This window comes from Mustela erminea, chromosome 11 (assembly GCF_009829155.1).
Source record: "Mustela erminea isolate mMusErm1 chromosome 11, mMusErm1.Pri, whole genome shotgun sequence".
Lineage (NCBI taxonomy): Eukaryota > Metazoa > Chordata > Mammalia > Carnivora > Mustelidae > Mustela > Mustela erminea.
This window is the reverse complement of record NC_045624.1, coordinates 12,519,241-12,533,022: the sequence shown is the minus strand read 5'-3', so window position 1 is coordinate 12,533,022 and position 13,782 is coordinate 12,519,241. Positions and strand designations below refer to the sequence as shown.

Here is a 13,782-nt window from a genome sequence, read left to right as displayed (position 1 = left end):
GAGGGAGAGGGGGAGAGAGCGAGTGTGTGCACCTCTACTCCACTCGAACCCAAAGTCCTTAGTCCTTATGTCATTTATAGATTGACCAGCATAATTGTCAAGCCATGAATCCAAAGAAAATCACATTCTTTATGCCTCTCTCTTCTTCTGATTCTTCCTTACAGATGCCCAACCGAAAATCTGTATTCAGAAGTACAAAAGAACTACTGTCTCACTGCCATAGTCTGCAAATCACTCGGCGTATTCCTGCCAGACGTGTGCGCGCCCGTGTGCACACCCACCCACACCCTAACAAGGCCGCACCCCTCCCTCACACCCTCTTCCAACCACTCCCGCAGCACAGACCACGCCCACCCCACAGATGCACCACAGCTGTGCATTCTCTCCTCCTGTACCTTCTCTCTCGCCCTCTTGTGTGCACAGGTGCCAACAGGGACATACGCCAGGTGGGAAGCTGAATGAAATCGCCACGGGCCGGGCAGTAAATGACTGGGTAGGTCTGGGGAGAAGGGAGGAGCTTCTAGGGAAGGGAACAGGACACAGGTGGAAGAAACATGGGGTGGGGGGAGTGGAGAGGTACGCAGGAAAGAGAAAGTCTAGACAATTTCTCCCACATGAGAAATTGTGATGTGTTCTGGACACATCTGTGATGTGTTCTGGATTTTTGTAAAGAAGCCAGTATTCACTTTATTATTTTTGGTATCACAGGCTAAGGAAGGACCAAAGTTTCAGTGGGCCCAGGTTACTAGCACTATGCCCTAACCCACTGAGCCACCGGACCGAGAACACCGAACTAAAACCGGGAGACATAGCCTGGTCCTGTGACCGTCCCCAGCTCACGGGGCAACAGAGGACGGGCATCTCAGCTCTCTAGACCATGACTTCCTCACCCACCACGCAAGGGACAGTGCAGCTCTGAGTCCTGGTGGACCCCCGGGGGATCCAGAAACTTCCACTTTGGGAGATGCACCCTGTAATTTTCACTTCACAGAGGACTATCAGAGTACTCTTACCGGATGCCAAGTGCCATCCTCGACTGCGAAAGATGACAAAGGAGAGGTACGTTAAATGGCAGGGAATAACAACGCTTTCCGAAAAAACCAAAAAACTACCAACCAAAGGGAAACACTCATTCTCTTCCCTGACCTCTCCCACGGCTCCTTCCCTTCCTCTCCACTCCCCGGACATGGTAATGATAAAAAGTTGGGGGACAGAGGGTCATGCAATGCAGTACACCAGAAAGAACACTGGACTTAGAGTCGAGGGTGGACTGGCTAGTTAATAGCTCCAAATGACTTCCGCATCCTTGGTCTGCTTGCTCCTGGATGCCCTGGGCATCAACGATGCTCACAGTTACATGAAACGCCACCGAGAGTAAAGGCCTGTGCAGTGTCCAAGTATCAGTTACAATCCCTTCTTTCCACACTAACCTTAATCTGAAAACCATGCCATAGACTCACCCTTGTATGTACCTACATCACACCATCACACTTACAAATATTCCATATACCCAAACCTGGCCAAACCACAGTCACAGCTGGGACCGACAAAGCAGCGGAAGGGTCCCAGCTCTGCTGTGCTCCTCGATGTCATCAACTCCATCTGTGGTTAGTGTAGGATTTTTTTTCTCCTTCCCCCTCCCTACACTCTGCTGCCGGAGCTACCACTGCTGAATCAGACCCTTCGGTGTTCCCTTGCTGTTTCTTCTAGTGATCCTTCCTCGTTTCCCAGAATGAGTCTCACGCCTGCATCTATTCACCTGTAGGTGATGGGGTGGGGCTTAGGGAATATTATTAGTTAATACAAAGTATCTGTTTTTGTCTAGTAAGAAGGATCACTTTGGTCAAAAGAGTACCTTTTCAAATTACTGGTATCTGGGAGTCCTAATCATACCAGTCGACCAGGAGGTGTTAAAAAAAAAAAAAGGAAGAAAATACCAGTATGTACTACAGGTAGAAGAGGTCAGTACTATCTCATGGAACTTCAGTCAGTCAAGCGTGTATGAGTGCACTGCGATGTGAAATTAACTTCCAACAGTGGGTCACCGTCAAAGAATTGTCAAAGCCCCAGGGCTAAGGAACAAAAACCAGTCAGAAAGGCCTAGTCCCTGCACCTGCTGGCCCTCTTTCTTTCTGAGTCTTGCTGGTTTAGAATCCCTGGCCCTAGTTAGGTGACCCAGCCAGGTAACTGTGTCTTCCGGCACCTGAAGATCCCAACACTTTCCCCATGGCAGCCCACACAGGGCTTCAGAGTCCATCCCTCGAGCACCAGGAGGAAGCAGACCTTGTCTCTCACTAACAGGCACTCTGCATTCCAGGACTCCGATGGGGAGTTAGGATCAGAAAAATGCCTGGGTTTCCTAAAACCTCATAACAAGGACTACCAGCCCTGCTTCCTTCAGTGCTGAGAGCAGGTGCGCTGGGACTTCACGCTGCTCACCGCCGCCTGAGAATTTCCGAGGAAGCGTATTCACTCACTTTTGACCCTCCCATGAAGTCTCTTACCGTCCACTTGGACACTCTGTGGGTGGCTAAGTCCAAGATTATTTTAGATAACCCTTTAATTCTCCAAATCAACCAGGAAGAGTCTACTTGAGGAGGCTTCTCCTTTAATCCGTCTCCAGCTTAATCCCTCAGTCCCAACCCTTAATGCTCCCTGCACGGATTCCTCAAAATGTGTTGTCAGAGCGAGTGAACTTGGCTGCTTGGAAAGTTACCGTGCGGGGAGCGATGGGGAGCGAGGGCGGGGCAGCAGAGAACCTGGGAGCTCGGTACAACCCGTTACAGGAGTTCACCTGGGGGGCGTTTCTGCTCTTGATGGGAGAAAAAAAACCTTTCAGCAAAGCAACAAAACAAAAGCCAGCGCGCCCGTGGCCGCACTCAGGATCGGCCAGCACTGGAGAAGTGCAAACAAGGCTGTGGGGAGGGGGCGCGGACCGCGGCTCTGCTCGGAGGCCGCGGGACGGGAGCAGAGGGGTCCGGAGGGCGCAGGGAACAAAGCCCCGCGTCCCGCGCCCAGACCTCGCGGGGGCACTCTGCTCGCTCGGACCGAGCCCGCCGGCGGGGTGTGGGGGGGGGTGCAGGTGTGTGGGTGCGGGTGCGCGCGCAGCGAGCCCCTCCCCCCGCCGCCCCCAAAGCCCCGGGGGTGGACGACCGTCTCCCGCCCCCCGCCCCCCGCCCCCCTCCGGAGCGGCTCTCACCCGAGCGGGGATCGAAGGTGACCACGAACACGGCCACCACCTGGTCCTCCTCCACGTCGCCGAGCTCCAGGCGCCCGGGCTGCAGCAGCACCTCGGAGGCGCCCAGCTCCTCGGGCTCCCGCCTCCTGGGCGGCTCCGCGGCGGGCCGGCCGCCCCCGCCGCTGCCCCATCTCCGGCCTCCAGCCTGCAGCTCCGGGGCCTGCGGCGGGGACACGGCGGGGCCCTCGGCCCAGCGCAGCAGCGGCGCCGCGTCTCCCCGCTCCACCATGGCGAAGCGAGGAGGAGCCGCGGGCGGCGAGGGGCGGGCGCAGGGGCGGGCTGCGGGAACTCCCCTCGCCGGGCCGGGCCGGGCCGCCGCACCGCCCGAGGCCGCACCTGCCCCGCGCCGCCCCGCCCCGCCCGCGCGAGTCCCGCGTCCGCCCCACCCGCTTCGCCGAACTGCGTGCGGAGTTTGGGTTCACGGCTGCATGTGTGTGCCCGCGTACAGGAAATGTCCCGTGGCACGGACGCGCGTCCACCTGGCTCCGTCCACCTGCGCTGGGCTGACGTGCCTTCTCACCTAGGATCCCGTCGGATAACTGTACCACCGTGCGTGTCTACACGCCATCATTATTTTTGTCATTCCCCTGGTCATATGGACCGTGACAAAAATGTGTTACATAATCCTGGAAGTGCGGCTAAAGCTAGCGCTGGGCTGGGAAGTGAAGCAGAAGAGGCACCCCCGGCCGTTCTGATGGTATTTGGACTTGGGCCTGGCTTCCCGGAGCTGTGGGCTTTGGTATTTGGCCGGAAGTAGTTGTGTCTCTAACCCACTCTGCTGTGCCCTTGACCGAGCTGGATAGTGCCCAGCCCTGGCCTTCACCGGACCCTACCCCGGGCTCATCCGTTTGGGTGACCAGGTCTCCAGAGAGAGTGGTGGATGGTCACTTACCTGGCCTTGGGGTTGGGAGCGGGAGGTGGAGGTAAAAAGATAAACGATGAAAGCAGTCCCCTTTCTTTAAGCTAAATGTTGCATAAATAGATTATTGTTATGTCATAGATTTTGACCTGGAAGCGGTAGCCCTGGGCAGTCACTGACCATCTCCTTGGGCAGAGGGGTGCAATTGTATCATCATTGTATCTCTGGCACATAGGGCACATAGGATGGGGAGTCTTCATCAACACCCCCCAGGGGACAGCCCCTGCATAAATCCCCTGGGCCCTTCTGAGAGCAAGCCAACTGCTGGGCCTTCCTGAACCTTGGATGAATCTGGTGTCCAAACAAGTCTCCCTCCTCGCTTCATGCTTTCTTATTCTAATACCTATTCCTATTATTCCCACCTCCTCTGATTACTTAGTGCTGATACATTCAAGGGGTGAGGCATTCGAAATAGTATTTCTCAATATAAAAGTGGGATTTCCTAGAAAATCCATAGTCAATTTCCAAAACCATCACTTTCGGTTCTGACTTGTCTTTCTCCCCTGAGGAACTTCTTTTTCCTGATCTTTTGTATGAACTCCATCCTGAACCCCCTTGTTTAATACCTTCAAGTTGTGTATGTACCAAGAAATAAACTCATAGTCTCTATACTACATTCATCCTATATATATATATGTCCTATATATAATTTGCTATGTAAACAGAAGCCTCAGACGTCCCAGCCTTAAACCTAGAGCCTTTCCCAGTCTTCGTTTATATGTGTGTATAATATAGCTCAACTGCCCACCGTGTCTACCATCAAGATTCCTAAGGCCTTGAATAACAGGTGCACAACAGACATTTGTCAACTAAGCAGATGAAGAGAAGTAGAGACTCGCCGCTCTGTACCACTGGCTCCTCCTGCCAGGCCTAACCCAGTATCTTGCACTTAACAGGTGCTCGAAAATGTTAATGAGGCTGAAGACAAGCCTTTCCACACACATTCACAGTCTGAAAGAGGCTCTACACGGGACCACCAGATTTATCTTCTTGGGATATGCTGAATTTCACAAAATGATAGGAAAGAAACTAATTAAAATTAGAAACTAATTAAAATTTGTCCACTCTTTGGTGGACAAAGAGTGTGGAAGGCGAGAGGAAGTGCAGGGCAGTCACAGAGACCCTAGGATGGTGTTCTATTTTAGAACGAGTTCCCTTAGAACCCCATATATTTAAAGTTTGAAATAAAATAATTCTATGTTCCCAAATAGTGAATATATCTGCATTCTACAAAACATTATATAAAACATACCTAGGGGCCCCTGGGTGGCTCAGTTAAAGACCTGCCTTTGGCTTAGGTCAGGATCCCAGGGTCCTGGGATTGAGCCCTGCATTATGCTCCCTGCTCAGTGGGAAGCCTGCTTCTCCCTCTGCCTCTGCCCTCCCCCCCTCCCTCCCCCGCAGCCACTCCCTCTCTCAAATAAATGAAATCTTTAAAAAACATATCTACATGATGTAAATATATAATACATAAAAATGTGTATAAAATACATTATTTACAAGTAATTTTGATCTATAAGCTCACCGCTAAGTTGGCCATTGTTAGGATTTGGCTTATTCTATTTCACCAATTCTAGGGTGAAGCTTTTCACTTGCTAACATCGCTATGGTGACGCAGAAGTGCTGCCAGCCCCACGGAGGAGATCGTGTTCTCACGGAGGAGAACTGGGTTTGCTCTTATCAGCCATCGGAAGGCACCACCAACCCAAGACGACTTTGAGTTAAATTCTCTGCTTGAGGGATGCCCGGGTGGCTCAGTTCGTTAAGTGGCTGCCTTCGGCTCAGGTCATGATCCCAGCGTCCTGGGATGGAGTCCCACATCGGGCTCCTTGTTCCGTGGGGAGCCTGCTTCTCCCTCTGCCACTCTGCCTGTGCGCTCGCTCTCTCTCTCTCTCTCTGAGACAAATAAATAAATAAAATCTTTAAAAAAAAGTTCTCTGCTTGAGGTTCTTTGGACCACGCTGGTAGCGGGAATTCAAAATGCAAGCTAGCACAAACACTGGTGTGCAGTTCACATTCTTGGGCGAGATGTTTTCCTTCCCTCCAGCCAACGACAAAGTGGAGATGAGCACGTTTCTGTCCCCGCCCTCTCCGCGTGGGAGGTTTTTTTGCCACAGTCGCATTGGGGCTACCTTGCTAGACCCGGCAGCTGGGACATTCTAAAATTCTTCGTGGCATGTAAAAAAAAGGGGATCTCTTAAAATAAAAGATGCAATTAAAAGTTTTCTCCGTTTATGTTGAAATCATACTGTATATCAGTTTTGTGTTCTTTTTTTTCCGTAACATCAGACTATGAACATTTCCCCATCCTATTAGGAACTTCTTATATGCCTCATTTTAATGGTTCCCATTGTGTGTTTGAAAATTTACTTAACCATTCTCTCCTTGTTCAATGATCAAGCCCTTCCTTTTTTTGTTATGTTTAAAGTGTTGGCCAAATTTCACTCTGAACTAACATTGCCTGTTATATGCCAAGCCCTGCACGTAGTACTTGGGCAGCTAGGAAGAAAGCCGACATCTCTCCTCATCAGGCTTAGAGCCTAGCAGGGAAGGCAGCGATCAGGCAAGGAATGAAATCTAGAAGGAGGGGTGTCAGACAGGGCAGCTGTAATCAGTTATTCGGGATGTTGGTTTATGACAGAGTGCCAGATGGGGCAATGCTGGGTTGAAATATATTCTTATTTTTAAGGTTTTCGATAATCTTGCCAAATTGTTGATTCACTGTAGGTCATCAATTTCTTTTCATTCTTGTCCCAGTTAGATATTACCATTTAAAGTTTTTTCTTGCCAATTTATTGGATGAACATGGCATTTTGTTTTTAAAATAATGTTTTATGACTGAATCTAATCATGGTTTCAAAATCTGTGTTGGTGATTTGTGGTCGCTCTTTCTGCTTGTGATGCCTCCTGCTTGTTTATCTGCACTTCGCACTCTTGCTATCAATTTACATGAATTCTTAATACAGTAAGAATATTATACATTTGTCTGGCATAATTTTTGTTAATCTTATTTCCGATTTATTATGGTTTCAATGCTGCTTAATTGTTTTATGAAATTTAGTAGTTCTAAATCTTATTTTGCCAAACTTATCCATTCTTTTTGTGATTTCTTATGTTGATTTGACATTTAGAGATTTGGTCCCCACCCAGAAACTGGATCGATATTCACTTTTATTCTTTTAGTGATTTATACATTGGTTTTCCACATATGACCTCCTAATCTAATCAATGTTCATATTGCAAAAGTGATAATGAAGTGAGACTCAAATTTTTATTGAATTTGGTAACCAATAATTGCTATACCACAATTGAATAATTCTTTCAATTCCTATGATTTATAATTCCCCTTTAAATTGCAATATTGAATTCCTGGTATTTACTAATATGTGTACACTTCCCCATGGATGTGTCTATTCTTACAAGTCTTGTAAGCTTTTTATTTCTTAGAGAGGTAGTCTTCTCTTTTTACTCTTTTTTAATAAGTAGATCTCCATGGCAAAATAATCAAATGACACTTAGGACATACAGGGAGCAGCAATTTCCTTCTCCTCCACCCCTGGCCCAAGACCCCTCTCCCACCTCAGGGACACCCACTTTTGACAGTTTCTATCTTTAGAGTTTCTGGTGGTTACCCTCTGTGGAAGAGCTGTAACTCTTCCTTATCACACTTCCCCCCAGTCATTGAGCATTTGCTTTGCTTTATTTTAGGAAGGTAAAACTTCAGTGTGGGGATCTTTTAACTGGATCTGAAGCATGAAGAAATGGCTGGTGATGTTCAACCAAGTTACTAGTGACTTCTTGAGCCCCAGCCCTCACAGCAGAGATCTCATCTCTGTGGCTGGGGACGGCCTTGGACCAGGTCACGTAGGCAACCCAATCCGCTCTAATGTTGGAGAATCTGGGAATGGCCAAGTGCCACATAAATTTTCCTGACCATGGATAATAGAGATCAGATCAGCAGATTAATGAGTCTAGACCATAGTTTCAAACTATCTGCTCCTTAAAATATGGACAGTACATCAATGGTCTCTAAATTATTGGGATGTCACGTTAGCAATCTGTTCTTGTTATAAGAAGAATACCACGTCTTTGTGAGTGGACAAGCAGTGTGTCTCTAAGAACTATTTTGACAGACACCCTCTAGTCTTAGCAAATGGGACATCTTGGCAAGAGAAGCAGTTTGTTAGAATCTGATTTCTTCATCAAGTAGGATGGATTTTTACTTAAGGGCGCTAAAGCCTTCGTGAGTGAAAAGACATCTTGTCAGTGATTTGCTTTAAAAACAAAACAAAACAAAAAAACAACCCTCCAGTACCCACCCCCTCCAACAAAATTGCAGATATAAATGAAACAAGATTTTACAGCTGCCCATAATTTTTGAAGCTACGTTACTGGTACATGGAGACTCATTATACTGTATTTTCTCTACGTTTGCTATGATTGAACATTTCCACAAGAAAAAGCAAAACAAGAAGAAAAGAATTAATGAGGCTTTAAAATGACCCCCAGGCTTTATCTTACTTAGCCCATAATCTTTCCTTGGAATTCTGTTCTGCTGTCAATGCTACTTAGTACATACAGCTGTGTAAGCACTTGGAAATGAGAAACGTGGTGGCCAGATATAAAGTATTGTTAATGATTTATATAATTATCACTGGATTCACTGCGAGTGAGAGGTGTCTGCTTCTGTGTGCTCTCTCTTGGGGGGTGGAGGAAGGGGGTCAAGTGTAGATCCCCTTCAAGGCTCCTGGCCTCGCTGAGCACCCTGGGGAGTCAGGAGCACCTGAGACGCCGTGCTGCTGTGGACCTAAGCCCAGGGCAGCCACGCCAGTCTACACCTGCTGTCATGGCTCCTGGTGGATTTTCCCGGGGAGCTGGTGAATGTCTGTTACTGATGAACATGGTCCGCTTTTCTTGAAGTGACGGTCAACTTCCCTCTGTGGGGATGAAGCAACACTTCCAGTTATGATGAGACACTGAACGAGATAAGGACAAGGAAGAATATGGGACGGGAGTGGGCAGGGACCTCAGAGATACTGTCTAGTCCTCTACTTTCCTCAGTGAGCTGGAGAGAACTCCCCCCTGAGTCCGCAAGGCCCACAGGCCCCAGTCTGAGAATGCTGACAGCCGCACTCCCCAGGGACACGTCCTGGTGACGGAGGCCAGCGTTCCTCTCTATCACCCTAGAGTTCCCTCAGGTTTGTCTCTGGTCTTCAGAGTCCGGGCCCAGCGGTCTGAGGCCCAGAACGTTGCTTGCAGCCCTAGTCCTCTTCGAGTCTTTGCTTCCTGTCTTGGAGCCTGCCAGCCTCCCAGAAAGCCCCAGAGGAAAAATGTTCCTTTCTTGCTTGGGAAACCAGACTTCCCAATGTGTCCCAGTGGGCAGTCCCACCAAATATACCATAATCCAACACCAGTATCTTTCAGAGTCTGCAATGAGTCAGTCCTAATTCAGTCTTCAATAAATAATGTGTGAGAGCTTTGCTTTGGCTTGTTCGTGCCTTTTTTTTTTTTTTTTTAACAACTCTCCCTCCTGAGGGAACATTGAGGCCAGCATGTTCTTCCATGGAGCTCAGACTCTCAAACAAAGAGCTCATTTTCCGTGGCGTTAGCTTTACTTTTACAAAGGAACGGTCCCTCCCAAAGTTGAATATGAGTTTCTACCTCTCCTGAATCGATTTGAATCGATAGACTCTCTTACTTCCGTTCTTCCTACTGGTGTTTTAAAGGCCTCAACGCCAAGGTTGGTTCAGAGTTGGGCTCTGAGTCTAGCTTGCTCTTCACTCAGCTTCCCCCGAGCACAGGGCTTAGGGACCTCAACCCTGAGATGCAAAGCAGGCTTCTTCCTTCTCCATCGTACTCCTTGGGAACATCGCTTTTCTCCACTGCAGCAACCCCTGAAACAATAAGAAAAATACTCAAATTTCTAAAATGCCAAACACTGAGTATTTAAAACAAAACTGAGATATATTAATTTTACTTTCCCAAGCCCATTAAAAAAAGGCCCTAGGGAACACCCACTACGGGTCAGATATTAAGGGAAAAAATCCCCTTTTCTCTCTTCTTGCCACAGAGTATCTGCATTCCTGTCTGACCTCTGGTCTCACGATGTGAAGCTGTTGGCCTGGGATGGCTGCCTACAGTATTAACACACGCTGAAGCAAACAGGGGATTCTTCATACTGTGCAGAAAACTGAGAACAAAGAACAAGAGTGAGGCGTGACACCCCAAATAGTGAGGCTGTGGGCCAGAGGCAAAATGCATGCTTCCGGAGATCCCCCTGGGCCATCAAGGTCAGGAACTGGCCCGTTCCCATCATTCTACTTTCCAAATTGGGAGTATCTTCTTTGTACTTGTCATTCTGCCTTTCTTATTCTGAAGCCTTAGCACTATTGTCCTTTGAGTGACAATATGTGACAGGTAAATGGTGCCAGTTTCTAACAGAATCAATGCTGGTGACAAGGGACCCCGGAACAGCTGCCTCCCTAGGTAAACAGTGTAGTCATAAATGAGGGTGACTGAGAATTCTAGCAAGGCCGAGAGGAAGGGGGAAGTCGGGGGGGGGGGGGGAGGGGTGATGGTAAAGAACCACTTGGTCCATCTAGGTACCGTCCATGAACCAGCCCCTGTGCCCTGCCTGCAGGCCAGTGATACGCTCAGAGTGTTTCAGGTGAGTCCCACCCTGCTTGAGAACAGAGTCAACCTAGCCATGGCCTGAGACGGGGACACTGGTCAACACCCAGGCTGTAGCGAAGGAATAATATCACCTGGCCTGCCGTGATCGTTGTGGACAAAGAACTCCCTCCCAACTCCAGAATCTTAGTTCACACCAATTTCTTTACTTGTAACCTGAATCCTCCTTTCCCTGGTGATGATGTTCTTATCTCTGACCCCTGTGGGATGGGGAGACCCTGACAGAGGTGGGCAGTGAGCTGCCGCCTGCTGTGGGCAACAGGATGTCCCCGTGGAATGATCTGGGAAGGTCAGTGTGCGCGGGATGGGCAGGGAAGGGCGAGGGAAGGATCTGGTGGCGTGCGCGCCGGTACAAAGCTGGGGTGCGCGGCGTGCGCGCCTGTACAAAGCTGGCGTGCGCGAAGGCCTTTAGCTGAAAAAACGCTTTCACGTTCTCCCAGTTACTTTTCATTTGGTTTAATGTCCTCAGGAGTACTGGTCAGAGATGGGAAAGGCGGAGAGGAGAAAGGCACGGAGGCATGAATGAAGAGAGAGGAGATGCAAGACGGGTGATGACCAACAAGCAAGCGAAGACTGTAAGAGACATTAACTTCGTTTCAGCCGGGATCGAACTATCCTCCGCCCTTCTGTCATCGGCCCATGGAAATGATTCCATGGGTCCAGTACCTCTAGGGTCTCCTCTGAAGGTACAGGAGGGGTCCCGTGTATCATTTTCCTTTTACATGGATGAACTTTCACGTGGTTTCTCCCATAAAGTGATATTGGTGGCTTTTTTTTTTTAATTCTCAGTTTTTTTTTATTCTTCTCAAGAGGCCCCTCCAAGAAAGAAATTAAATAATTTAAATACTGTAAATACTAAATATTGTATTTAAACAGTATTTTTAAAATTTTTTATTATTATTATTATTATTTTACAAAATAAGGCATTTCAGGGCAAAGTAATTGATGTTTTCAAGTGATGCTAACCCGTTTCTGTGTGTTGCTGAACTTCCTAGGCTTGCTTTCTTCAGTTTAGGAATTTGTCCTGTTCCCCAAAAGTTTTAACTGCTGATATCTGGGGGTGGGTGGAGGGCGTGAGATGCCTGAACTCGGGCAGGTGTGCCTGGCGGGAATCTAAGGTATCTCTCTGCGAGGGAGATGAATTTCAGCCAAGATAAGTCAGGGGCCGTTTAAGGATGATCACGATGTCCCGGGGATGCTGAGTTCTAATTAACTGCTGTTAGCCGCCAGGTGGGTGGCAGAGACAGGTGAGTGTGGTATTTCTAAACGGTGGGTAGAAAGGGTGAAAATGATTTCTTTCCAATAATGAGCTTGTCCCCGAATTGGCTAATGGGTATTTTTAAAGCTGTGCTAAATTAAAGGGCTCCATCTCTCTCGCCAGTATCTCATAGCGCACGGGTTCAGGAGACCATGTGGGATATCCAGAAGAGTTCTACATGTAAATTGGACTTAATTGATCTGAGAGTCGCTAGAGCTTTCTTTAATCAGACTGGAAATAAGGATAAGCTGAGGCTTCACAGACATGTGGTACTTAAGTGGGCAAACGAATGCCTCGCCTCCAGGTAGCTGTGAGTGGGCAGAGGGAACAGCAGGCTACAGCGGGGGGCTCTGCCAATTCACGGTCTGTTGTCCTCTCCACTTCTGCAGCTCCGGAGTGCTCCCTTCTTGACAGGCCCTGACTGCGCCGTGAAGCTCTCCGGCTCACATGGATGTCAGCAGTGTTAACAAAGAGCTAAAGCAGAGGCTGAACTTTTCCTACTGCGAAGAAGAAAGCGAGAGTGTAGGACAGGAGGAGGCACAGGAGAGCGGGATGGCCCAGGGCCACGCCCCAGACAGGGCTGAGGGGCGGCGCTCAGAGGCGAAGTTCGCCCCTCCTGAGCCTCCACTTAGTGACGTCTGCGAAGTTGGCACATTTCAGGAAAAGGACAAGATGAGTCCAGGACAGGTTTTGAGGACTCCGGTGTCAGGCTTTAGCCAACGTCCAGAGACACCCACCCAGCTGGACAGCGGGAGCAAGCTGCTGCATGGCGAGAGCCCCTTCACTCCCAAAGTAAGTAAGTTGTGGGGCAAGGGGACCCGGGTCGCCACGATCTGCGTCCCTTCAGCTCAGGGGACGGAGAAGCAGGACATGGCTGCGTGTGTGTATCTGACCGATTTGCCGCACGGGCTATGCATCGCCTCAATTACGTATTTATCGGTGAAAATGAAGAAGAGTTTAAAGTTGCCAGAAAACAGAACTAAACCCCTTGCTATCTTCTCCAAATCATTGATGTCAGCCTCTATTTGGTGTAGACCACAAATAAATCCTGGTGGGGAAAAAATATTCCTAGTTAAAGAATATTGGAATTGGAAGGAATTCTGAGATCTAGATCCTTATTATGCATTCTGCCTGTGAGAAAACCCAGTTTCACGGATAAATGGGCTTTTGCTGATGGCACAGGCAGGACTAGAAACCTGATCTTTTTGGTCTTCGTCTACTGCGGTTCTTTCCATTACTCTAACTGGCTCTACGTGCATGTGATGATTTACTAGTATTTCCTCCTAAGAATGTTCACATTCACTGTTGGAACATATTCCCATATCTGTCGCTACTGCTCCCCGAAGGAAGTCCTCCCCAGTCTAGCGAGAGGCAGGCTCTTCTGCTCTACGTGAGTGAAGAGCTGACTTGTCGAGGCTTCTTTATAAGCTGAGGATGACAAATAGGCAAAGGTACCACGTAGTTTTCTTAGTCCTTTATTCTTGCTGTGGTTATTCTCCTACTATAGCTACACATCACGAAAGCCAGGGAAGGGCAGAGTTACTTCTGACAGCCTGGTGCCATGGTATGTGAGCCTCAGGATTGGTATGAGCTTTGCTTTCTGCTGGCTCAGCTTGGTGCTTAAGGCTGTCATAACAGCATTTGTGCTTCTGACTGCAGACATAGTCACTGTCAGCA

The 13,782-nt window shown here is 48.7% G+C and overlaps 2 protein-coding genes and 1 long non-coding RNA gene across 5 annotated transcripts in view; 2 read left to right on the top strand and 1 right to left on the bottom strand.

The window, feature by feature from the left end:
• DENND11 (DENN domain containing 11) overlaps window positions 1-3,560 on the bottom strand; it is a 53,054-nt gene extending 49,494 nt beyond the window's left edge. For 2 of the 3 annotated variants that reach the window (XM_032303900.1, XM_032303901.1), the window contains exon 1: window positions 3,200-3,560. In XM_032303900.1, the coding sequence (XP_032159791.1) occupies window positions 3,200-3,467 (268 nt within the window). In that variant the 5' untranslated portion in view covers window positions 3,468-3,560. The remainder of the gene's footprint in view (window positions 1-3,199) is intronic. The other variant, XM_032303899.1, reaches the window with a different exon arrangement.
• LOC116568501 lies at window positions 424-5,964 on the top strand. Its single transcript, XR_004276651.1, has 3 exons — window positions 424-493; window positions 992-1,059; window positions 5,735-5,964. It is a non-coding gene; the product is annotated as an uncharacterized LOC116568501 (long non-coding RNA).
• Window positions 5,965-12,552: 6,588 nt separating this feature from the next.
• Window positions 12,553-13,782, top strand: part of WEE2 (WEE2 oocyte meiosis inhibiting kinase) — a 34,414-nt gene continuing 33,184 nt past the window's right edge. Inside the window, exon 1 of the mRNA XM_032305119.1 lies at window positions 12,553-12,897. Within this exon, the coding sequence (XP_032161010.1) occupies window positions 12,553-12,897 (345 nt within the window). The remainder of the gene's footprint in view (window positions 12,898-13,782) is intronic.